The 27,215-nt window shown below is 45.9% G+C and overlaps 1 protein-coding gene across 2 annotated transcripts; it reads right to left on the reverse strand.

Annotated features, from left to right (window-relative positions):
• Positions 1-460: 460 nt before the first annotated feature.
• Positions 461-27,082, reverse strand: ptprea (protein tyrosine phosphatase receptor type Ea). Of its 2 annotated transcripts, XM_058062163.2 has the most exons (21): positions 26,918-27,082; positions 14,474-14,617; positions 7,997-8,081; positions 7,568-7,664; positions 6,606-6,679; positions 6,246-6,382; positions 5,827-5,917; positions 5,302-5,381; positions 4,700-4,736; positions 4,539-4,636; positions 4,222-4,341; positions 3,987-4,150; positions 3,637-3,772; positions 3,404-3,553; positions 3,242-3,335; positions 3,087-3,163; positions 2,407-2,541; positions 2,208-2,333; positions 1,855-2,006; positions 1,648-1,783; positions 461-1,357 (listed from the first exon to the last, which is right to left on the reverse strand). In XM_058062163.2, exons 2-21 carry the CDS (start codon positions 14,477-14,479, stop codon positions 1,283-1,285), a joined length of 2,070 nt encoding a protein of 689 aa, XP_057918146.2. In that variant the 5' UTR covers positions 14,480-14,617; positions 26,918-27,082; the 3' UTR covers positions 461-1,282. The 2 variants fall into 2 exon arrangements, with proteins under 2 accessions (XP_057918146.2, XP_057918147.2); XM_058062164.2 differs by lacking the exons at positions 7,568-7,664; positions 7,997-8,081; positions 14,474-14,617; positions 26,918-27,082 and adding an exon at positions 6,744-6,877.
• Positions 27,083-27,215: the final 133 nt, after the last annotated feature.

Here is a 27,215-nt window from a genome sequence, read left to right on the forward strand (position 1 = left end):
TTGTCATAGTTTCGCTTGCTTGCTAGCAGTCAGAGTGGTCACGTGATGTTCCTGTGACGTGTCATCCTCAACAGTTTGAAATGGTTTGAGATTGTTTACAATTTATATTTATGATCCTGCTAAATCACAAGAATTAATAAATTAGATTTCTAAAATCCAGTATGTTTCTTTATCATTTAAATATGGATACAGTAATGATTAAAAAAGAAATACAGTAAAACAAATAGAACTATTCTACTAGCGCCAAAATAGCAAACACTGCCCTCTGGTGTTAAGAAGTATCAATGACACACTCGTGCGTGCACCTATAGTTGCCCTATTATGTCTTACTTGAAAAAAAATACATTTAAACAGAAGTCATTTTCTATGCGGCTTATTCTCGTGAGGGTCACGGATATGCTGGAGCCTATCCCAACTGACTTTGGGCGCACACACACACACACACACACACAAATAAATGACATTTCTTCATGAATAATTCCATGAAACAAGTCCCAAAGTTTGGTTTAATGTGGCTGTAAGGTTATTTTACATGTAGAAGCTTTACAATAAGACACCCCCTAACGTCACTGGGAAAAATGCTTTTCAGGTCTTAAAACCAAACCCGTGCGTCTCACATTGTTTTGTTTTTTTTCCTCTGTTGAAGTTTAAAAACAAACAAAAAGTAGGTGATATGGCACAAATGAATATATATATATATATATATATACACTGTATACTCTTGAGCATTGCAGGTTTTGGGCGGTAAAAGGCTGACTTATGTGCTTTTTCAATGTGCAGTCGCTCAAGCAATGGTCCACGCCTGCAGTGACCTTTAACCGGCTGCGTGCCGCGACGTGAGGTAAGGTGAAAGGAACGTACCAAATGATCAGTTCATTCAATGAAAAAACACATTCCTCTTGTGTGTGGAAACCATCCCCGAATACTCAATGTCGCTTTCCATACATAAATATGTTTATAGAATTTTAAAAATATGACATGGAGGACATTTAAAGTACAATATTATACAGAAACAAAACTAGGAAAAAACACTACGCTTCTTGACAAAACGTTATCATACATACTGCAAAATATAAATTAACTTTTTCTATGTACAATTCTTCTCCACTGGGGGGCACATGTGTGTGTGTGTGTGTGTGTATTCATATTTATACATAATACAGTCAGGATGGAGGTTTAGTTCGTGTTAGGACAACTGCATAGCAAAAAATAGATCATTTTGAAAAAGGAACACACACACACACATTCATAAAGAAGAAATGTTTGTAAGGCAAACATATGCTCATTTAAAGTTGGCATAGTCAGAGAAAATGTCCACAAAGTCTTGTACCACCCGGTAGCAGAAGTCGTACTGCTCCTGTGGAGACAGAAATAGGGACAGACGTACCATCATCCACACCGACATCGTTTAAAATGTACGTAGCATTGAAGTGTGCAGCTGGGGCGGGGGCCATGCCTGACCAACCCTGTCCCAGAATTTGTACAGGAAAATCGATACGGGATGAGATTGGCAAGACTATTTTGGATGAGATTTGGATGGGAAGCCAAAGAATGAGGATCACACCCAAAATTGCAGATGAACAAAAAGAGCCCCAAAGTAGGAAACTTACTTTAGATTTAGTGTTGTGGTGTCCCACTACTACTCACCACAGTCTGGACCATGTGAGGCCTCTGCATGCGTAAACTCTTCACAGTTTGGAACAAGTCCAGCAGGCCTTCCGCTTTGACCCGCTCCAAGATGTTGCTCAGTGCAATGAACGTACCGGTCCGCCCAGCACCGGCGCTGTGGACCACACACACACACACACACACCTTTAGTCACCACAACATCCCGTCAGTGTCTGTCGTGCTTACCTGCAGTGTACGACAATAGGATGGTTGCCAGATTGCTGCTGCTGCCGCTGCACCGCCGCGATGATGTCAATCATGCCTCTACCCTCGGCCGGGATGCCCACCTCGGGCCAGCCGTGGAAGTGGAAGTGGCGGATCACTCGCGTCTGCTTCTCCTGTGGAGGGGAGGAGTCAATTGCAAGTGTTTGACAATACTAGTGCAGCTCCATTTTGTACAACAATGGCTGCCACTCTCTGCAGTTGAGTAAATAAACATCCCCTTTCACCATGCGACTATTTTTGTTATCGGAGCGAGCCAAGTAGTGGCAAATACTGTGACTGACAGGTCCCATGTTTATGGTGACACAAGGTCTTACCGGGACAAAGGTGAGTACCAAGTCTCGTAGACTGAAGGCATCGCACACGGCGTCACCCTTCATCTCCACGCTGTAGTCTCCGTAAGCGTCCGACGCCTCCGACGGCCAATACTGGTAACACTTGTCCTGCAAACACATCACACATCTTTAAAAATAAACACAAAGAAGTAAAAAGATGGCAGGCTGGGGGGGCGGGTACCTGCTCCCTCTCCTGTAGCTCAGTGAGCATGACAATAGAGTGACACTTCCACTCCCACACCATCCTCCAAAAGTCCTCCACGGTGTGCGACAGAGGACCCTGCGTGGCGATGAAGTAGTCTTTCTGTCTGTAGCCCTGATGAAACAACAATCTGATTTTTATACGACAAAAACAGCAACAGTGAACCAAAACAACATTACTCTCTTTTAGCATCTAAGAGTTTTTATTTTAGCAACATAAATACCCCAAATTGCCCAGATGATATGATCATTCTGTGCAGTCGCTTGTTACCAGGCACAACTCTTGGGAAACCAGGGGAATAATATTCATTTATAGCAGAGAAAAAGTAAAAAAATCGAGAAAAAAAAACCACACAAAATCCAACACACATATTGTCACATACTATATCTGTTGCCCCCCCCAAAAAACATACGTCATATTTTTGTGACACGTTTCTGGACAGCCAGGAAAGGAAAGAAGGAAACAGCACCCTCTGTCGGATGTGATAAGAAACTGTCTCCCCTGCCCCAGTGCTGTATTGTACATACAGCATTGGTGTCCATACTGCGGTCCGGAGGCCATTTAAGGTATGAGATATAGTGTTTTATTGGCTTGTGGCACATTTTAAAAATAGTAGCTGTAAAAAATAACACTTGATTATGAATAGATTGAGTCCTTACATCTATAAAGGACGCATTGATGTAGTCGGTGAACTCCTGACCCCTCCTCATGGACAGGATGACTCTGTTGAAGTCATCTGAAAGCGGAGGACACGGCGTCATGAATACAAAAGTCAGATGAGGAACCGAGTCGATGTTCAAGCTGTTGCTCGTACACGGAATGATCTGCAGAACTCGGTTCTTCTTCATGTTGGCGGGGAGGTTCCCCGTTCTCATGTTCTCCTTCATGATGCGCATGTTTGTCAGTTTCTGAGGAAGCACAGAACAGCACGTTAGCTCACTTTGGAATAAAAGCCACCATGCTACTTCCCGATTACCTTGAACTCCTCCTCCAGGCCGAGGCGGTCCCCGCTGTTGAAGGTGTTGTGCAGTTTGTGCAGGTGTCCTTCCAGCGACGACACGTCCAGCTCCGTGTCTCCGTAGAGGTAGTACTCCAGCAGGGCCTGGTAGATGAAGGAGTACTGCATCTGCATGGTTGAAGACCACACAACTACGTGAAGGACTACACCAGATGATTGCAGCGCCGATGAAGGTGGAGCCCTGGACGCACGTCTGTCTGAATGAGCTGCGAGCGCTGTTCTCGGATCTTGGAGACGAAGCCAAACACGTCCACGTTTTGCTTGGCGTGCATCATGTCGATCATGGCGTCGATGACGATGAAGGTCCCAGTCCGCCCCACGCCGGCGCTGCAAAGGACCCACAAAGAGAAATGCAAATATTCTAAAAGCTATATATAAATATTCTGACATTCATATTTAATAATGTTTAATATTTACCAAGTGCAGACAATCTTGGCACAAAATCCGTTGTAGAAATGTGGTCATTCCACTTTTGTTTTAGCGTATTATCGGCGTATTATTCAGAATGAGGATGCATGAGCGTGTTTGTGTCCTGGTATACCTGCAGTGGACCACTATGGGCCCAGAGAAGGGCGGATTGACCGCCTTGACCTTCTTGAGGAACTTGAGCATGCCGATGGGTGAGAAGGGAACGCCGAAATCGGGCCAGCTGGTGAAGTGGAGCTGCGTCACCAGCCGTGGAGTCTTGGTGGCGTCGGCGGATTGCTACGGTGCCGACACACTTTATGGCCTTCTGGTTACCACAGAAAGATCAACGCAAGCGTGGGAAAACTTACATATTGGATGCAGAACTTGCGTATGGTGTAATCCACCAGGACGGTGAAGTCCTCCACCGCCACACGCACATTCCCGTACGTCCAGCAGCCCTGATCTGGCCAGTACTGTTGGCACTTGTCCTGCACGGGAGATGATCCATACGACGCTTTATTAAAGACACGTTAAGTAATATTATACAGGACTTTATTGCACATCAGGGAGACAGCGTCTCATACGCCGAATTTAATTCCCACCCCGGCACTTCTCTCATTGATCTCTCACTTAGCCTATGATTATCGCCCGTGGACCAAATGTGATGGTCCATTAAATCACTCACTTCTTTCCTCTCCTTCAGGTTGGTCAGCATGACCACGGTCGCCACTTTCTGCTCCCAAATCATCCTCCAGAAATCCGCGACCGTGTCCTCTTTTGGACCTGCCAGCCATGGAAAAGGTTAGCATCCAAGCCATTGATTACAGAAATGTGATGAAAAAATACCTTGTGCTGCTATGAATTTGTTCTTAAGTGTGAACCCCTGTGAGACACAAAGTTGGAATTATTGATTTGTAAAACGATATTTCAGTGACTGTAAATTCCGCTCTATAATCCGCTCTTTTGAACCCTGTGGCGTGCAGTTCATTCATGACTAAATTCTAATCTTATCTTGTGACATCTTTACTTCAGAACGACCACTAATTGTTTAAATAAGCACCTCTCACGATGAACGTTAGCTCTTTAGCAGGAGCCAATCATGATCGATCAATCAATGCACTCACAGCGAGCTTGTACAATACAAATTTAAGTTTTCCCATAAGGCATTCATATGGCCCTGCAATATCGTCAGCCTCCGTCTGGGCCCTCTAGCTCCCTCTGGTGGACAGAGGCGACTCTGCAGCGCTATCCATCATTTCCTATACGGCCTGTCCTCCTATTAAATGGATTCTTCAGTGTTAGAAAAGTGTTTTTTTTCCACTTTTCTGACTTATAAATGTTGGAACGTTGTATGCAACTTATGTATGTACAAAAGTTAGTGGGTGCAGCTTATACACCGGAATTTACCGTATATATTTCACGTAATGCGGGGGATAACAAGTACTCACGTCGATGTAGGAGGCGTTAACGTAGTCAGAGGAGGCGGGGTCTCCGTCCAGCTGAGTCAGCACCACCCTGGAATGATCGTCTGAGGGGGTGAAGGTTGTGATTGAGTCCACAAAAACATATTATTTATTACAAATTACTTTTATTTTTACTTTGAAATTGTTACTTATTTAATAAAAATGTATAAATCATGCTGTTTCGTAGTGGAATAAATCCTAATGTAACTATTCAAAGTGTAACTATTCTTTGCCTATATTAAGGCCTAAAAATGGCTAACTGAACTAAAATACAAATATAAGGCATTAAGAAGACTCAACCTGGAATAAACTCAACTGAACCCACAATATTACTTCCTGTCCTCCACACATATGGAATATACTTTCTTTCAGCACACAAGAATATTTATGTCCTAAATGCCTTATTTTCTCAAATTATTTTGACCTTCATTTGTAAATAAGAAATGTTGCTTTGCAGAAGTTGACGGTCACGGTCGGATCGGGAAGCAACCACCCTGGAAGAACACTCACAGGGAAGGATGTTGGGGTATCTGTTCTTGTCCTTGTTGTTGTCCTTGTTGGCCTCCTCGTACGTCCCCTGGGCATGCCCCCCTGGCAGACACTGCGGGACACCAAGACAAGTGTTTAGTCATTTCCTCCCCTGCATACTTGGTTATTAAATGCACGGGACTTCCTCTATTCTGTGAACCTAAATAAGAATACAGTACAGTCATAGTGTATGCTGGATCATAGCGGCTATGGATGCTGAATCAGATGGGGGGGGGGGGTACTTTTCATGCGAGTCATACAAAAAGTTGTCAGTAGTTTTCCCAAAGTGGGAACATCAGCGCCCAAGTTATTGATACTTCTGCTCTACTTTTTTCCTTCCTGTTTTCCCGACCTGCGAAGCACGGCCTTAAGTTCCGGATTTTGAAGAGGAGGATCCTTACGTTGTATTCCTCGCGAAAGAGCTTGCCGTCGTCGGCCGAGCGCAGCCTGTATTCCTCCTCAAGGTTCTCCACGGCAACGGGGGGGTAGTGCTTGGAGGCCGAAGCGGATCTGGGCAGCAGGACCACAGTCTGCTGATCTAGAATGGACAACAAGTACAAAACTATGAGCAGAATATTAGAAACAGTACTAGACATGTTAAAGGAGTACGATGGAATACTCGTTGAAATGAAATAGTGAGAATAAAAAACACCAGAGTGTGAGATACTTCTCCCTTCGCACACAGGAAGTAAAGGGCGACCACAAGCAAGCGGTGTGAGTTGATTGTAACCAAGTGGGCGACATGTTGACACGGTCGCTACCTTGTTCCTCCAGGATGCCATTGGGTATCTTTTTGTCCACTGTGGTGACCGCCGCTTTCCTCTGCTTTTTTAACCTGTAAAAGAACAACACATGACATGTGACACGTGAGGGAACACAAACGAAGCACGCCAACGCACCATGTGAAGCTGGAGAAGTTGGTCTTTCTCATGAGAGAAGGTGTTTTGGTCAATAAGGTCAGTTGTGTTGCTGCTGTCTGACTGGCCTCGCTCCTCGCCGTCACCTCCTCTTCACTTCTCTCACTGAGACCAGCGGCAGAGGGAGGCAACTAGCGCCGCTTCCTGACCGGGCTCCGCCTCGGCGACTGGAGGAGGAAGTGTTTTGTCACCCGGAGCTCCGCCTCACATTCTGGCTCTGAGCCAAACTGAGCGCTCCCAGGATCAAGCGGGAGCGGGAGGAGGAGGAGGAGGAGGAGGAGGAGGAGGAGCGCGACTAACTCTTGTGTTTTCATGTTGTTGTCGTTTTAAAAACACAATGTGTTACGAGACACTGCTTGGCTTTGCAGGAATATTCCTGATGGGAATCAATCATTTTCTAGTTCCACTTGATGAACTGGTCAGGAAATGTTTGTAAGTATCATATGAACCAGTACACAGAACTTATGTTTTTTGGTGTATATGTAACCTGCATCTCTACAGTCCAAACTATGGTTGCCAGGCGACAAAAACAAAGAACCCCCAGGGTCTCTAATCAACCTCTTGATGTTTGTTTATTTTGAACTCCACAAAGCTACATTGGGGTATCATGAGTGCTCAGCGTCCAGCAGCTTGATCTACCTCTGCCGGCGCTTTAAAATGTTGCTATCAGCTATTGGTGTGAAGTTCATGCATGTTCCACTAACGGTGGATATGATATACAGTATCCGCCGTTTCTGCTGTGTTCTGTGTACACACAGAACTATTTGAGGCAGCCCCCCCCAGGTTGAGAAGAGAGCGATCATTACCTGAGGAAGTACCAGGCCAGCAGAGTGATGATGAGCAGCAGCAGAGAAAGAACCAGCATGGTGGGAAGGACGTGATGGCTGGTGGACGTGACGCCCTCTGAGAAGGACGGGGAGGCAGGGTCAGAGGGCAGCAGGACAAGCAGGAAGTGGTATCAAGGCTGGCGATGCATATGTAGTACAACTACAGTACAACTGCAGTACAACTACTACATGACAGCTGTATGTAGCACTATTTAGCCAACAGAGATAAGCATCGGCTGCGTTTGAGGGGCTCCCAGGACGGCGCTGCCTCGCCGCTGCATTCATGCGGACACACAATAAGCTTTAAAATACTGGCCAGTGGTGGACTGTGTTGGAATCATAAGGAGTTATTATCACAGTGCAGATGCATCATAATCATGTCTGAGGGCAAAGCGATGAGCGTCCTACCTCGTGTATGGTTTCCATTGCTGCTGGAATTGGATGTTGTTGTGCTTGCCACCAAAAACAGAAGAGGGACCATTGTGTTGTGTGACTGCGGAGGGAAAACAACATGGAGACAGATATTGAATTTTGTTTATGCATCATGGGAACACGGGGCCGCATGAGAATACCTCCATTCAGGAAACACAAGAATCTTTTATGAAGCAACGACGGCTTTTTGTTCATTTTCGGAATGTGCTCATCTGTGCAAACGGCGCCACAATGGAGCCACAATGGAGCAACACACTCATATCCTGCTCTTCATTCATGACAATAATAATGCATAATGGTCATGGCACGCAGTGTAATGGCACAGGAATCCACATGGGGGCACTATTGCAAGCCGTTTACAATGAAGACTGTCTTGGTGATTCCATGCTTTCATTGAGAAAATATGACATTTGAAATGATAGTTCATTGTTCCTTTAGATGGTACTACATCGCCACAGGGTGTTCCACACATAAAGCATGCTCATAACCAATTATGCCAGGAGGATTCTTTGCTCATGGGCATAAGGCACCACCTGGTTGAAGCACCTCTATCGTGAGGGCTGCTAAACCAAACCAATAGGCCTTGAGAGGTTTCATTGTGTTTGTTTGCTTTTTTTTAAGCACAAGAAAAAGTCAAGAGGCGCCACTGCGTCACCTCAAGGCTGCAGGTGTTTGCTGCAGCTGCGCAATGCAGAAAGAAGACAGGGGCTAAGTGGATAGAATCAATGAGCAGGCTTGTGTTGCACCCTGCTGCAGCGTCCTCTAACGTCCACACGCTTGGAGCTGGGTGGGTGGGTGTGGGTGTCTGGGGGGGCCATTAATAAAGCGTGACATGTTGAGATGTCGAGACCCTGCTGGGAAGACTGATGACGGAATTGTAATGAGGGAGAGGGGGTGGGATTGAGCCCATCACCTCCCTACCATCTCTCCTTCCTCATCTCGTCTTCTGTACGTCTCCTGGAGGAACATCACAAGGCTGGGTATTAACTCCCCGTCTATCCAGGAATCTAACCCTGGTCTTGTGTCCCCCAACTAGATCGACTCTGTCCAACTGTCCCTCCCACCAAAGGTACCTACTTCACCCCCTGCTATCTGCTAATCCACTTCCACTGCCAATTCTTCTGTCCTTCCATCCTACCCATCCACATCTTCATGGACCTACCAAAGTAGCTACGAGTTTGTTCCTCATACTTACCCATCTACCCCTTCTAGTGTCCCCCTCCCCTGCCTTCCTTTCTATCCCAACCCCAGGAGTCTTTGTCCTACCCCCTTCCTGACTCCTCTCCGTATCACCTCCACCTATCACGTCTGCCTGCGTGTCCTCCTTACCTGACTGACAACTCAACAACTTCTTTCCCGAATGTTGAATTTGTCCGTTCTACCAAACCCAGACTCTAGGTCCATATGTCCTCCCTCACTCCCTCGCTCGCTCACTCCCTCGCTCGCTCACTCTCAGACTCCACGTTTAAAGCTCTGACCTGCACTTGGCTCCCAGGGGATGCCACAAGATGTTCTCAGGCCGTTCCGCATCATTTCATGTGTTGTTATTAAACACCCCCCCATGTGACCCACTGGGCGTCTCTCCAGGACCGCTTGTCTTTGTGAAGGACAGATCCAATACAGCTATTAATAAAGCATCTCCTTAGCCTAGTGCTTCTAGAGCCCCCCCCGACAGGTCCCTGTGACCTCCCCCCAGGGGGGCCACCCTACTATTTCAGAAGCACCGACTTAGCCCCACGAATGTTTGCCTGTACTCCAGGGTGAAGTGCTGGCTTCAGATGAGGATGTTAGCATCGTCACGCTTTAGCTCAGGTCAGACAGACGTGGGCAGATCGCTATGGAGGTCCAGCCTGTGCATCGTCCTCTCTCCACTTAGCACTCAGCGGACAGTCGCCAGCCATAATGAAAATAGGTCATGGGAGACGTCGCATCAGGGGGGGTTTCCAAGGCGTCTTTGCTTCCTGATAGGAGACATTTTGGCTGACGGATTTGGGGAAGGTTATTATCCCGGCCGACGGCCTGAGAGGCAAAGGGCTGCCTCATGGTGGGGAGACCGCATGTGTGAGGTCACGCAGGTCACAATCTACTCGCAATAAAAGGTTTTTTAATGGTTAAAGGATGTTTTGAATGTGGAAAGAGCGCCGCTGCTTACATCCAATTGGCCAACGTTAACATTAATCCTGGAAAAAATGCTCTCATTTATTTATCTTATTTATTGGAAGCGCAAGGTAATTGCAGAGAAGTTATTTCCAAAATGTGCAAACTCATATACAATATTTATTTATTTATCGCACTCAATTGGTTCCAGACCCGACTGTGATAAATGCATTTCCACAAAGTACCCGATCTAGAAATGGACTATTTTCATTGTTAGAGCACAGCAACTATTTTATGTACCATTATTAGAGCCCTTTAGAGATTAAATAACACCCCTAGAGTCAACTTACTCATCAAATGTGTCATTTTCAAATGACAACACAGCAGCAACAGAACCGATGTTGTGATGGCCACAAGGAGGAAACAAAGACATGGACACCACAGCAAGCAGATGTCTTGACTGAGAGCATCCTGGAAGCACTACCCAGTGGAAATTGTAGTCTAGAACCAATTAACCGTGATAAACGAGGGACGACTGGACACAAGCAAAACCAAGAGCTGGCTATCCTGCTGTGCTTCCAAAGTCATCAAACCCTTTTTGTCCTCCAAAATACTAAAAGTCCTAAACAAGAACGCTGATCCATTGCTTAGCTTGCTTTTTTTTTACATGCTTCATTAAAAAGAAATCTAAAGTGACTTAATGATCCCCTAAGCAGCTCCTCACAACGGCTGCGATAATCACCCCCCCCCAAAAAAAAACTGCGGTGCTGACTGGTGTTGGCGTCTTCCTTGCGGACAAGAGCGTTGTCAGTGCAGCTGAATGGCGTTTCTCCGGGAGCACAGAGTCACTCTCTGTCTCGTCACATACATCAGCTGGGGAATTTGGAAAATGGTGGTGGTGGGGGGGGGGGGGGGGGGTACATTGTGTGCTAGCTAGACTGTTTACCCTTTAGGACACTTCCATCTGCAACCTGCCTGGAGGAAAACTATGGTATAATGTCCTTTTTGCCCCCTACTTAAAAGTATTAGCGGACATTTGTCTCTTGGACTCATTAGTTTATCCTAAAAGCCAAAACACCAACTCGTTCCCAAACTAACCTAAATGTAATTTATTCCATAAGCAGCGATAGTGGTTAGTGTTCTGGACTTTGGACGCCCCGGGTTCCAATCACCTCTAGTAAGCCTCATTGGCATTGGTCAGGAAGGGCATCGGAAATATAAATGATGCAGATCAAAAGATCCGCTGTGGCGACTCCGTAATCAGGGAAACTATTTATATGTAACGGCACGGAACTTGTAGTAATACTGCAGCACTCTGCTGCATGGACAGTGTGTACTGCTCCAATCTGGGGCGCACCCCTCCTGCGCTCCCTCACTTCGTCATTAATCAATCCTTCCTTCCCAGGGTTTGGACTCTGTGGTGGCGCTAATGACCTTGGAGACCCCCTCTGGGTAGCACTCTGCAGTACAAGCTACAGAACTGCAGTGTAGCCGACTCCCCTCCTCGCCTCCAGTACGACAACCTCTAAGAAAACGTGTCGGCATACGTGCTGATTTGTGTGAACGTGTGAAGAAACAAATAAAACGACATGCTAATGCCATTAGCGCTCGTACTTATTAGTTAAAAACAACAGAACAGGAGCAAATAAGAGGCTGATGATGAGTAATCCTCTTAAAACACATTGCGGCCACATTTGGAGCGCTGCTCTCAATCAGCATAGACACACGGAGGACGTATTAACCTGCATATTGATCGTTAGTTGGCAAGTGTGTAGTGTGGGTTTTCCAGCATGCACGGGCATTTTTAATTGCAACTTGTCATCCACAGATGCACGTTGCATGCAGCCAATCTGCTGACAAGCCACATGCAAAGCCACCAAAGCTCACACGCAGCCACAAACGCACCAGCAGGGATTCACTGCATGCCCGTAATCATTTTGTTTGTGCTCCATCATCCACAACCTCCAAGTCCGGGTCATGTCCTTCAGGCCTCATAGACCTGCCGACACGTCAACATTGAGGCATCCATCTCTCACATGCCGGGTATTTTCCCCTCTCCAAATCTTCAATTATTCAGAGGCGGCACAATGCTCAGGAGTGTGAGACTAAAGGTATAGCGCAGCGCAGCGCAGCGCAGCGCAGCGCAGCGCAGCGCAAATGCACGGCAGCCGAGTTGAAAATTGCCCAAAGTGGTGAAGTGCCACATCTTATTATCAGCGAGCACTCTGTGATTAATCGCAGCAGCAACTAGGTTTTAGTGCGGGAGTCAAGCGAGAAGCGACAAGAGGAGCAAGGGAACGTGTGCAAAGTTCAGCACCTCTGAAAGTGGAGATATGTGTGCCACTTGAAGCTGTTTAGCTGGGTCACAGCACCAGAAGCTCCTCCCATCTATCGGTAACATGCAACAACAAGCTTTATTATTATTTGCTGATTATTATTTGCTGCTTATTTATATGCTTTATCCAACCATATAGCCGTATATTTATTGCTTGTCCACAAGGATCGTGACTATGCTGGAGCCTACCCAAGCTGTCTTAGGGCGAGAGGTGGAAACAACCATTCACTACTAAGGACAATTTTGTGTCTCCAATTAACCTGGCATGTTAATTTGTGAAATGTGACAGGAAAAGACCCTGAGAGAATGCTCCAATTAGAGGCATTTATTAGGGGGCGTTCATTGGAAACAATACTGGAAAGGCAGCTACTGCCATCGTGTGAAGTCAGTATTTATGGTATATGTTTCCATCTCCAAGTGGGCAAAATACTCATGTTAGTAGGCAGTAGTACTACAGGATCCTACAGGATCAGCAAACATCCGTCAGAATAACAGTTCTGCTTTCATTCCTAGAAAGAAGGCTGAAGAGACGGCGGGAAAGGGGGGGGGGGGGGGGCAGCAGTGGAGCAACGAGTGATAAGCGCCGCTGCGGTCGAACAAAAAGGAGCTTGATTCTTGAAGAGGAGGAGGAGGAGGAGGAGGAGACGTGGGGACCGGGTTGGCGAGGAGGGGACAGGGACAAGAGAAGGAAGCATGCAGCGAGGAGGAGAGGAGGAGAGGAGCGATCCTTCCACAAGAAGAAAAATGGTTGAAGAAGTGTCTGCCACCTCTGCACTCGTCCTCGCCAGACTGCAGTCGGCGAGGGTCACATGACTTTAAGGCAAACAATCCCTGTTGCCATGGACACACGACATCGCCATGATGAACAAGGTCCTCTGTGCTCTCTTATCGTTATCCAGGAGAGTCCAGATATCAGTACAGGGACGCCTTGGTTAAGGTTATTCATCTGTTCCAGAAGGTTCAACTCAAACCAAAAAGGACTCTAACCAAAGCAAATGGTCCCATAGAAAAGAATGTCAATTCAATTAATCCATTCCAGACACACAAAAGTTTGAACACAAAAGACATTTAAAAAAAATGGCCAGGTTGATAAACGATTATGTGGGACGCTGTATGCATATGGATATGTAGTACAGTCAGTGACATTTACTACATATCTATGTACATACAGGAAGTGACTCTTCTGTGGGAGAACAAACTCATCAAATCAGAACTAACTCAAGTCAAAAACAAAGTGGAACAAAACAATTCCACTTTTAATTAAAGATGATGTATTGTAGGGCAGCAACATGCGTGCGTGTGTTTATGTTGGTACGTGTGTAAGTACACGTTGTCCCCCATCTGCTCTACGCTTCCTTTCCTTTGCAGCCAACCAGAAGCCGGGCCTTCCTGTAGCGTTCTGCTCTGGATGGGAAATGGGAGCCAGACCAGCACACACACGCCTACACACGCGCACACACACACGCACACTCACACACACACACACACACGCACACTCACACACACACACACACACAGACACACACACACTGACAGTGTCCTTGTCCTTTACTTCCGTGTTGGCGTGTCAGCGTCTAACTAATGCATGTTCCCTTTGTCCTCATTTTATCACGTTTGTACGTCTTCATAAGTCATAAAGTGACACAGAAGGGCTATTTCAAAAAAGTCACAAGGGGCTCAGACAGGAAAAGTCGGTCCAGAAAAAAAAAAAAAAAAATTGCTGCATCATGCTCTTTTTGTGTGTCTCTAATTTTGGTCCTTTATCATGGAAAAACACCAGGATAATAAAAACAATACTGTAAACTCTAATAATGGGGAATGCAGTGTTATTACAGTTTTGGGTTTTTTCTTTTTTAGTACTAACTACGACATTCTCCGTTCTTGGTTCAGTTCTTTGCAAAGAAAAGACGCTGTTCTGACTCCCTAAAGCCAACCTTTGTTATATAAATACTGGATTCTTTGAGACCCTTTGGTGATTAAGGGCTATATTTTATTTATTCGTTTTTTTTTTAAAACCTTACCTGCATGAGTGCTGATGCCAATCAAAGTGTGCCGATCATGACGTCCATTGTAGCATGGGTCACATGACGCTGGCAGACTCCACTGGTCACATGGACTTCCAAGTGGAGAAGCAGCTCTCCAAGCCCTTTGGGGACGTCCACTACCTTCACATTTAAAACACACAAAGAACATATTGTTAGACAATCATATCAAAATGGAGAAGTAAGGTTTTCCAGTTGTGGCAAATCCCATGCATATTAAAAATAATGATATGACTGTGAATGCCTGAGCCTGTTGGGGGTTGGGGGTAACCAGCATGATGGTAACTAGCATGATAGCACTAAGACAATTCAAGAAAACTGATCATCAAGATGTTTTTGTCTTGGAATCCTTTTTGCCGAGTGTCTTTCTTCTGGTTCAGTCATGAAAAGTTTGATATTTGTATGCACTTTCTAACTAATTCATACATATTGAATATGATGAGTGCAATAAATAAGTGCAATAATGTTATAAAAATCATAGTTATTTTCTTCCAGCATGAACAATAATCAGGAAGAATGTGATGAAAAGAAGAGAATGCGTTTTGGAGAAGGAGGCTGTGGGTTAGTGTCGCTGCATAATTATGTCGTTTGGCTCAGGAGGACCTTCGTAAAAAAAGACAGCGATGACGTTGACACAACGTAAATGCGGCGAGGACAACAAGTTTGTTGTTTTATTTCCTGCATAAAGCTTAAATCACTTTTATTCCGGGTGACCCCTCACTGTAGTTTAACAAAAATCCATAGCCCAGATTGGTAGCCCAGTTTTGAAGTAAAGCCTCCCTCTGTGTCATTATCATCATATTTCATTTGATCCCGGAAGTCTGTTTGCAGCCCAGAAAGCAGGGCCACGCCACACAAAAGCCGCGCCTGGTGCCATCTGATATATAATCCCTGCTCCCAGAGAGGAGGTGTGTGTGCGTCATGGGAGGCGCACCTGGAAAAAAACAACCAAATCCAGCAAATGTCGCCCGAGTGTAAACTTCTGAAGTAGTTCAAACACATGCAGGATGGCGCTCCTCCTTGCAGCTCCTTTGCAAATACACCTGTCAAAACCCCAACAACGCATGAGGGAGCGTGCCAAGCGGTTGCCATGGCGACGCTCTGTACAGGAGCGGCGTATATACAAGGCGGGGGTTGGGGGGGGGGTGCTCTCCCACTCTCTCCGTCTCGGTAGGCTGCTGTGACTCTGCTTCGCAATAAAGAAGGTGTCGCGCTTGAGGATTTCCAGGACAACCTCATTATGGAATGCTGCAATAGCATCAAATATCAATAATAAATAATATAATAGGACCTAATGCCGTCTAAGCAGCCCTTGAGCAAAACAGGCAGGAGAGAGACACTCCCATTCATAGTAAAGTGTACCAGGGGTGTCGGAACCACCATTTGTTAATTGGCTTCAACTACCAGGAGCTCCTAACGACTTTCCAAAAGGTTTTATTCATTTATTATCAACTCCTATTCTGACAAAATTAGAAAGTGTCATGTTGGCCGTTTTAAACACCGATAGCATCTGCAACCGAATTAGGCATTCCCATTTTGGCTGCAACAAAGGCCTTATTGCCATGGCAACACATGTGGTCTCCAGGTTGGCATCTGGAGTAAAAAATGTCAACCAGCTGTTGACTCCGTGAGCTGGGCTGCAGATGGACGTGACACCAAGGTGACAAACACACGCAGACTTGGACTCCTCCTTCACTCCGGGGTTGTGCTCAATCAGATTAGAGCATCAAACGAAGATCTGTGAGTGGCCCAACAAATCCGTTTAAAAGAGATAAGCTGCCAGAGTGTACACATCCACACACACACACACACACACACACACACACACACAGCTGGAATGAAAAGAGGAAGCGATGTCACTTCCCCCCAAAGAGCCATCTCGTCAGTATCTAATGCCCGCATCACTCCAGCACATCTCTGTATCCAGACGTGCCCTTTGACCCCTCAGAGACATCATTGTCACCGCAAAACAACTCACACGCCGGCCCACAGACAACAAATCCCAAGTGGTGGACTGGAATTGACTCATGGATAAAATATGTACAGTTACACGCAGCCGTGTTGTTGTGAGGTCACATGGCTTATTATCCTATTTTATGTGCCAAATTCCACAGAGGGCCCCTGCGCCACACTGTGGTTCCATTTTATACCACATATAATCCATTCCATTTCATTCCATTCCATTCCATTCCATTCTCCTCCGCTCATCCGGGGCGTTTGTTGTTGTTGTGTTCGGGTTGTTTCGCTACATTAATAGACTAACAATAGAATAGAATATTTTTCCGAATCACGGTACTCCAATTGTTGTTGTGATGGTTGTCATGACACCCATCATAATGTGTGATGTCATCCCCGACTGTGGCCCCCTTTTGGGTAATAAGCTCATTAACGACCATTACCCTGAGACCAGGGTCTGTCACCCGTGCTCAAGGTCGCTTCCTTTAGTTTTCTGCTTACTTCCTTTCCCCTCATGGCATCCTGTTTACTACCACACTACCACTTCATGAGATAGACTGCTGTTTTATTATTGTGCGAATGCACCGTGTATTATGGGAAGCTGTTTGGAATATTCTGGTTAACCTCGTGTTGGATTAGAAAATCTCCCATTTTGGGACCATAACTCGCCACCCCAAAAAACAATAGATATCACCAACATACTGCAATACCTACAACAGAAGCATCCAAAGCAAACACTTGGAACGCAGTTTCCAAGTATCAGGAGTCAACTATTTTGGTTCCATGTTAGTTCCATGTCACTGACATATTGCGATACTCACCATACCAAGATACAGACACACAGAACGTGGATGGAGTTAGCATAGCAAAGTTAGCATAACAATTCTTCTCTCCATGAAATATTAGCATGCTTATTTTATTGTGGCACAAACATGTTACATCATAAGGGGAGCCGTTCCTAATATTTTGGTTATCCGGGTAAATGAACGTGTAAAATTTGCTTAGAAATCCATATTCAACCGTAAAACGGCATAATTTATTCAGTAGTACTTTTTTTAAAACTAACGTACAGCACATGAATGGCGTTTGATTCCCTGGAACAGTTAAGTCTGGTAACTTGTCTCCATTGCTCTTCACACTCTTTTATCGTAATAACCTTCAATGGGTCAGAAACTGTATCTAGTGAATATTATTACGGTACAATGGGGAGACATTTCTAAAATCTTGGTTACCCGAGTAATAGGGACTGTTTTCCATAACGCGTCTTAATCATCAATTAATGATACCACACGGACACAATGATAGTAATGGAGTGAGGTTCCCTGGAGTGGAAAAGGATAACGTTACAATACGTCTACAGTAACAGTGGTTTCAGATTGGATTGGCGGGATTTAGCTTTCCAGGAATCCATACCCCCCGCCCTTCAAAAAAACAACAACAAGTGTAAATAACACACAGTCAACAAAAGGCCCAACCTTCCATCTTCCAATCCCCTCCCCCTCCCCCCCGGTGCCTCTTTCAGTCTTCCCCATCCTCCTCCTCCACATCCTTCCCCAAGGCGCTGAAGATGAAACACCAGTGCAAGCAGGATTCCCTACAACGCTTGAGCTGCATCTGCTTAATTCATATTCTGCTATTCCAGGACAAAAAATATTGGAGCGAGTTCAGACGCAGGCAGACAGACAGGCAGTCAAAGTCATGGAAGAAGTACTGTATGAAGTACTGTATGAAGTACTGTATGAAGTACTGTATTTACACCCACACACTGAACTTCCAAAGCCCTGTGGACGTCTCAGTCTGTGTGTTTTCCGGCATGTCTCCAGCTTGGATGTCTTTGTGCTAGAGAGACACCGTATTATTCCGCATGAAAAGGAGGAGCTGGGATTTGAACAATGCTTGCAGTTTATGACCCGTCGCTGGAGAAAAGGTCACATGGGCTGGAAGCCGGGAGCTCGCTTCCAAACGCCCCGTCACTCCGGGGGAATTTTCCCCTCACGCCTTTGTCGAAGCTGACTCAGAAGCAGGAAGAGAAACAGCGGATCACATCCTGTATCCGTGCGTGTGTGTGTGTGTGTGTGTGTGTGTGTGTGTGTGTGTGTTTGTGTGTGTAGCTCCACTAGTTGTATGAAATTAGCCAGACAGACAATGATTTGTTTACATTTGAACAAAGCTAGTCTTCGAGCTAAGGAATTGCAATGGAACTTGAAACTAATTCAGCCGTGTGTGCTGAGTAGTAAACACATGAAAGAAACTACACCCGGACAAAAAGTTGTGAGTTGGAGTCCCATCTTCCTGTCATGTGCCGTTGCACAAACACAGATGTCAACCTTTGCTTTGCTTAGTGGCCCAGCTCAGCTGAGCGGCACGCTAAGCCAGATTAGGGTGGGGGTGGAGGAAATGGCTCACTATAAACGCATATTTGGGAACTATGACCTAGAACATTTACAGTGGGTGTGACTCCAAGTATTTGGGACTCCCATTTTATTAAAAACAGAACATCACAGATGACCCGTCATTGGAAAGTCAAGTCATGTCATCCCAAAGAGCCGAATACCCATGATACATTGACAAATACAGCCACAAATGCTGCTACTTTTTGTGGCATCATCGGAGAATTTGCTGGCATTTCACTTAAAAGTGAAAGTAAAGCTCCTGCTGCATCCTTATTAAATTACAACTCATTAAACCCCATTAGCCTATATCATGATATCTTTGGGATGTGTCACAATATAAGATTTTAATTTGGCAGAGTCTTGCATAGAAAGCTACAAACCTTGTACAAAGCCGTATCATTAAATACACAAAAGCCTTCTTATCAGCCTTAATGCTAAACCAATGTTCCCACTTCCAGCGATTATGGCTCCAGTTCAGTGGAAGGACTCTTGATGAAATGTCATCCAGTTAAAAGATGCTCAGTCAAGGTTGAATCATCACAAGGTGATGGTACAACACACTTTTCTTGTTTTTAAAAAAATCTCAAACATGTCAGAACTTGCCCGAAGGATATACGTATTTACTTCAGGCACACACACGTGTCATCCTAGCGAATGCATACGTGCCTCAAGGAATGTTGGGAGCACACGATGGGAAGTTAGTAGGGCCGACAAAGGAGAAATGAAAGCAAAACACAACACTAACAGTTCAGCGGCCACACCTTAAATAAAGATCTCAAATCATCTTTGTGCTTCTTCCTCAAAAGGCATGACTTAACCACACCTACAGGCCGGCCTGTGTACTCAAGTAAATACTTTCATCTCGCCATCAAACCCCCCCCCCCTTACCATCTTTCCAGGAAGCCGCCATGTAAATAGTCCATAAATACTAGACACAGCATGCTGGGTAATTGTCCCAGTGTAACATGGGAAGGACCAAAAAGGATCAGCGCAACCTTGAGGACTCCGATGGACTTTTCACAAACAGGAATTCCTCAAAACAAATCGTTTTCACGATTTTGGGGGAGCGCTTCGTCCCCGACAAGTAGGAAATCGGCAGGAAATTGGCAATTCTGCGAGTGCGGCGTCCGCGGCAGCTGATGGATGACTGACACCATTGATTTTCCTCTCATACAAGCCTGACATCGCTGATTCCAGATGACGCCGACTGCTGCGACGCCACGGTGATAAATTCCAGCGCGTGAAGAGATTTATTTACGTGCTGATGATTTATTTGCAGGGTTTTGCTCAATATTTTTCCCGAGTTGTTGTTAGGTGCTTCTTTTTGTGGTGCCTCTCGCAGACGGGATGGTGCAATGGTGGTTTTGCACATGGGGAAGTTGCATCAACTTTTACATCCTGTGTAGTTGTTATGAGACTAAACTTGTCTTTCAATCACTCCTAAAGAGCAGCTACACACAATAACCAGCACAGAAAGCTTTCTAGTTCTTCCAGAATCTGTGCCTATCCTGTCTATATGTGCCCTGTGATTGGCTGGCCACCAGCCTAGGCTGGATCCGAAGACCGCTGGGATAGGCTCCAGCACCCCCGTGACCCTCGTAAGGATAAGCGGTAGAAAATGAATGAATAAATGTATTTGATTATATGACTTTAAGTTTGTAGATTTTGATACAATAATTAAAATGTTATATAGTTTAATATTGTCATATGGCGATACATCCCAAAAATAGTGATATATGGTAAGGTCCATATCGCCCAACCCTTTTGGAAAGCCCATCATAGCACCATAAAGCACCACCAAACACAGTTGCATCATAAAGCCTACATCGCCATGTGACTACGGTATGTATGATATGATTGTACCATACATAGTACATACATACATACGACACCCAGTACACACAAGTACTAAGTGTACATGTACTTAATGTCTGACTCCTACATTTTCAGGGTTTTTTTACTTTAATTTTTCCACTTTAATTGTATATTCTGTTCCTACAATGTACCGTTCACACCCTGCCTAAAAATGGCCTGCAGGCTGCCTTTTCGACATCCCTGGTTTACATATTTCACAGAGGGTGTGTTAACCAATGAGTGTGTCCATGCCGTGTTTTCGTGGCACAATCAGGCAGGACTTGTGGAGGCACGCTCCAGCCGCAAGCCGCTTGTTGATGAGTAAATGCATGACCAAAGAAACGCCTGAGTGCAGGCCACGGGGGGTTTGGAGCAGAGATATGGAAAAAAGTATTTTAAAAGTGCAGGAATTGGACATCATTTTTGCAGCTTTGTGAGAAACGGCCTCATTTTGTAAAAGCGCTGAAACAAAGCAAGTGATATGAAGGGATAGCATTAGCCTAGCAGCTATCAGAGCAGGCTACCAGCAAGGCTGTAAGACACACTTGTGCAACCTGTCATGATGATTAGTGTCATGCATCATCGTAAACAAAATGTGCAAAGCTCAGAGGAGATAAGCAGCCGCAGGAAGGGGCTTCAATTGGGTGGCTGTTGATGAATATTGGGCCAATTTTCACTAAAATCTTTGCCCCGAGCGGAACAACGAGCATGAGATCAGATGCAGTGTCCCCACGTTACCCGCCCAACTGTCAGGCGTGACCCAGCGCGACCAAAAGTAGCTCCGTCAGGTGGAAGCCGCTGGATCCAACAGTGAACGCCGACACACACGGCAGCCTGCTTGCGTCATCGTGCCTACGCCAGGACCTCAATCTGAACGGGAGATGACATCCCTCTTGACATGTAAGCCTTACGCAAACCCTGTTCACTTTCACAGTCGGCGACAAGAATGGAACAAAGTGATACCATGTCAGAGGAGGGAGGGGACGGGGGGGTGCACGGATTAGACTGTCATTAATGCCCAATCTGGATGAAACCAATCCCGAGGCAGATGCAGATTAGTTTGTACAGCAGCAGTTGGAGACAATGGCGCTTTTTGTTCCCGCGCAACTGACAACAAAAGGAGGACTCATTTCTAACAAGGTCAGCTGAGATTGTATAAGCGGCGGCATACGGGCGGGTGGGCGGGGGCGCAGCAGAAGCCCACCAACCCCCCCAAAATCAGAAATCAGACAGGACTTTGAATGTTACAACTGGATCCTGATGTATGTGACGGCTTTAAAGTGACAATATGTGCTTATTTCACCTTAAACAAAAAAACCAGCAACCCCAAAATCATCATGATGGGACGTTTGGTAATCTGTAATCTAGTACATCTTGGCTGTTGCCATGGTGACCCCGCATCGCTACGTTATCATCAGTGGACCAAGTAGGACATCTCGTCTCTTGGGTTGGGTTAGCGATGCCATTGTGGTTAAACTGCTGAGGACGGGGGTGGTGGGTTCGGGTTGAGGTTGCCAATCATCTTACCAGACGAGCCGAGTCGAGGGAGCTCGCCCACGCTGTTGCTAAAACCGCTGCCGTTTAATTAGCTTTAATTCAACTTTTATTGATTGCTGTCAACGTCAGCAGCGGCCGATCTCGTCCCGACAGACTTCATCTTCATTCAATCCAGATGACTTTAAAAGCTTTTTATTGCACTTTTAGCCGTTTACACAAGCGTTTGGTGGGTTGCGTCTCTGTCGAAAAAGGTGTTAGTCGTTCTGGAGGAGCAGTGCAACAGGCTGCCTGCACTGTTTGAGTGACACACACCTCACTAAATCTCAGGCCTAAAACAAAACATAGGCGGGGCATCAATTGTTCCACTGGGCGACAAGTTGTAGCTTCCGGCATTAGCCCAAAAAGCATACGTATGTTTCTAAGACGAAAACCTCCAAATCGGAATCAAGAATCAAGGAACCAGAATTGGAATCAGTCAAACTCAAACGATGCCCAACCCGAGCGACAAGTTCTAGTTTCTGACACCACACGCTGGAAAGCCAAAGCACACGCTTGTCACAGGCAAAGAAAACGCCTCACTGAATGCTTCAGTTAGAACAAGACACAAAGTTTATTCTAGAAAAATAGTGGACACCGTGGGGTTTAACACTGCAGCATTTAGGTTTAAAGGTAACAGGCTGAGACATCCCAACATAATCCAAGCATCAACCCACTTCAGGACCCAAGTGTTGAGTTTTACATCTGGAAGTCCAAAAAGACATTGGCTGTGATGAGGAGACACATCAAGGCCTACAATCAACCTCGCTGAGGCTGTGAAAGGAAGACTTGGTTTTAAACGCTAATTGTCTGATCCACGGCGGTGGACAGATGCTGCGGCTGCTTCTATGCAACACACGCCTTTGCTGCAGAACATTAAAGTCAGCAGGATCTGAAACTGATCCGAGTGGACGGGGACAAGGCCAGATCTCGTGTGCTGACACCAAAGGTGACGTTCAATGACACTCCGTGCGTATTCTATGAGTACATTACAAGATGCATCACATCAGCAGGAGGGCAGGAGACATTGGGTCACAAAGCAGGAAGGCTGTGGTTTAGCACATAAAGGAGGATGTCTGCGGCAAGGCTGATCCAAAAAAAAACAAAAAAAAACACCCACCATGATGGTGAGCAGTGGTATCAAGCTACCCAACCCGGGCCTGGGGCGCTTGAAAACAATCAAGCGGCTCTGTGGGAGTTCTGCCTCTACGTGGGACTGACGGTGCACTGAAGTGATGGACCAAAGTAAGAGAGGGCCACCATCCAGGACCTGAACCTGGACTCGTCTATGCTAATGAGACCCAAGGCATTTCTGTAACTTGCTTTGTACAACTAAAAACTTGGTTGACAGAACGGTTCAAGCAGTAGAACCGTGGCAGGACAGGGGCTGTGTGGACAGAACGTTTTTGTCTCTGTCCCATTCTGAAAGGAACCACCCACTTTGCACCCTAGCAGTGGACCCTCACATGACGGTTGGACATTGAAAAGTCGTGCAGCACAGAAGTTATTTTGGTACCTTTTAAACAATTCAAATGCAAATCAGGGTTTCCCTGAGGACTTTTTTCGGATGTGGTGATGGCATAACAATTGGGAGGGCTGACTACCGCTACTGCGTCCCCTTTTTGGGACTTATTTATTTATTAACTTCATCCATCCATCCATCTTCTGTACCGCTTAACCTCACAAGGGTTGCATGGATGCTGGAGCCTATCCCAGCTGTCTTGGGGCGAGAGGCGGGGTCCACCCTAGACTGGTGGCCAGCCAATCACAGGGCACATATAGACAAACAACCATTCACACTCACATTCATACCTATGGACAATTTGGAGTCTCCATGGTGCTCCTCTGCCATGAAATACAGATCACGTTTGAATAGAACATTTATATAAATCATAAAGCTGGACACACCAGCTGTTTCAGGTTGCACGGCTAGGAGACCCGGGTTCAATTCCCACCCTCGACCATCTCTGTGTGGAGTTTGCATGTTCTCCCCGTGCATGCGTGAGTTTTCTCCGGGTACTCCGGTTTCCTCCCACATTCCAAAAACACGCTAGGTTAACTGGACACTCCAAATTGTCCATAGGTATGAATGTGTGGCGGCTTTTATTTTGGAGCGGGTCGGCACCACGATTAATTACATGTAGTGGATATCCTGCAAATCATCTCACACTCATTAGATGCAGACATAAAAAAGGGTGCCAAAAGGAGGGTGAGGTGTTTCCTTTCTCCAGGGAGAATGGCGGACGATGATTGAGTCTCCTCCCTCTGCACGTTTGTGTTGACTGAGTGTATCTTTTAATGGGAAGATAAAAGTGTGGCCCCCAAAAAAAAGGTAAACAAAAGCAATGTCATTCCAAGCATCAGAAGAGCCAAACAGATGGCTTATCTTAGGAACAGCTCTTCTATTGGACCTCATTAGGTGTACCTAATAAAGTGTCATCGTGTGGATCTGTTGTCTGTGGCGAGACACATAAAAGACTTTGGCGCCATTCATGACAGCCTTCGTTCCTGGTGGGAAAACACGTTGCCTGAGCAAATGGTGCTGCAATTAGCAACACACACACACACACACACACACACACATGGTATTCCCTTAATTAACCATATGGACACGAGTGTGGATTTAGAGTTGTGCCCAGAGGGTTTTCCACACACACTTGCAAAGTCAAAGTGTTTACTCGTCGATGAAAATCCCCCGAGCACAAGGTCACCGGGTAAAAGTCATGGAGAGCGGAGACGGTGGATTTTCTTACAGGGATGAAGGGATGAAGGTATGACATCCTCGCCAAGAGAACACCCAGCCCATCATATGTCGTAACTGTAAGGATTGTTGATGACTCCTCCCCCTTTTATATAGGCACTGTGTTTGGTGGTGAGTCTCTACAGGCCACACACCTCAAAACTCACTAGTCAACATTGGTTATACCACGTTTCCATAATCCACGTGCCTCACTTTCAATATCCGACAGAAGGCCCCAGGCAGGAAGTGACACTCCTCTTCCGTGTGCTTGCATGCTCATAGTTGGACACCTTCATACCACTGCTATCATTAAACTCATTACTCAGATCATCTGCTAGAACACCTTGAATGCTTGGATGTAAACAAGCAAGCATCCAAGATGGAGGATTAACGTTGGGCGGCCTATCAGATGCAAGTACAGATGTGCTCGTGGTAAGCTGACACCACGCAGCCCGACGTGCTTTAGCATGCGTGTGCGAGATGAATGCGGTTGACATTTTTGCCTTTGATTAGCACAGCGAGCCACTTCCATCAGCCGCCGTCTGAGAAAGTGTCGCCCTTAATTGAAGTTGACAGCAGATGCAGCAAAAACACACGCAAAAAAAACAAAGGCCATTGGAGGATCAAGGCCACACTTTTACATCTCATTCATTTAGCGCACAGCCTCTCCCACACGGCAATTTGCCCTTTGCACAAGTCCAACGTTAGCTAGGAAGAAAGGACACAAGGGGAAAAACCGTATGCACAAACTGTTCCATGAAAAGTGAGCATCTCCCCACCAATCCCGTTGTTGCGTTGATGTACACGTTGATGTACACGTTGATGTACACGTTGACGTACACGTTGGCGTACACGTTGGCGTACACGTTGGCGTACACGTTGGCGTACACGTTGGCGTACACGTTGACGTACACGTTGACGTACACGTTGACGTACACGTTGACGTACACGTTGATGTACACGTTGATGTACACGTTGATGTACACGTTGATGTACACGTTGATGTACACGTTGATGTACGCATAGTGACACAAAAACAACAAAATATTCAACTCAAGCAATCAAAAATCCTTGCTCTGTCTCCGATTCTTTGTTTACTTCATGGCACCTCATTATCTTCCACCATTCTTCCCAGACAGCCAGAGTACAATTCCCAGAAGAAGCAGAAGAAGAAGCATCACAGATACAGAGAGGGAAGTCCACCGGGACTCCAGGGTGAAGTTATTTTTAAAATAACAAAATAAACATGACAATAGGGTGACAGTACTTCAGTATTCAAGTACTGGAAGGCTGCAGAATCAAGACAGTAAACAGCAGCTCCGGCTAACTTGGACTATTCCCAACTAAAGTAGCTAGCAGGTGCTTTTAATGCATGCCAATATGCAAAAATCATTGTGATTTCCTCAAAAAATATATATAAAATATGTCTAAATATGTAATAAGTTATTTTTGTCATTTCTGAAGATGAAATATCCTCCATTTTGGAAGGAGCTTGCTATGCTCTGCTGCGTCGTGCAACTTTTCATGGCCTTGAACGCAACGCAGCTAGCAGCACACCCCGCCAAGGATGCTGACGTTTGAACTCTGACCTCTCAGCGGTGAGCTTGACAGCCACCATTGAACCAATAAACCCAAAGCTCGAACACGAACGCCAACTTTAAAGTCTAAAATCTGGCATTTGAGGCTTCCACTAATGGCGTTTGCCGTGGATCAGCGTGGCTTAGATGGCAGGTTGACGGTGGTTCAGTCGCGTTAATGGAAGAATGAAAGCAATAGTTGATTTCCGCCGCATCCTTTCTTACCTTTTAGGGGAGCGTGACAGACAGGTGTCACTGACAAACGAAAGCAAGAATTCAAACATTCGTGAAAAAAGGCAAATCCCACGCGATGCAGTTAGCGAACACTCCATAACCAAAAGCAAGCTAACAAATCAATACGTCAACTCACCTGGGAGGCTTCAACATGTGGACCCGGAGAACAGAGATACAATGCCTGGGAGTCGGTGAAGTGGACGGGAGGGGAAAATGCGAGGCGAGCGTTCAGCGTGTCCGCCTGTCACACCGTGAAGGAGGAGCCAGTGTTTACTCCAGCGAACACAAGCCGCCGCCATGCCGCCATGCCGCCATCACCCGTATTTCATAGTGATATATAGCGACACGCTGTGGTCACGTCCAGTACTGCAGCCTTCTGACATTTTTGGCGTGGGTGTCAATCAAAAGTGAGCATTCCTGTTCCTATTATGTCA

This window comes from Doryrhamphus excisus, unplaced genomic scaffold, assembly GCF_037039965.1.
Source record: "Doryrhamphus excisus strain RoL-2023G ecotype Guam unplaced genomic scaffold, RoL_Dexc_Guam_v1.1 HiC_scaffold_24, whole genome shotgun sequence".
NCBI lineage: Eukaryota > Metazoa > Chordata > Actinopteri > Syngnathiformes > Syngnathidae > Doryrhamphus > Doryrhamphus excisus.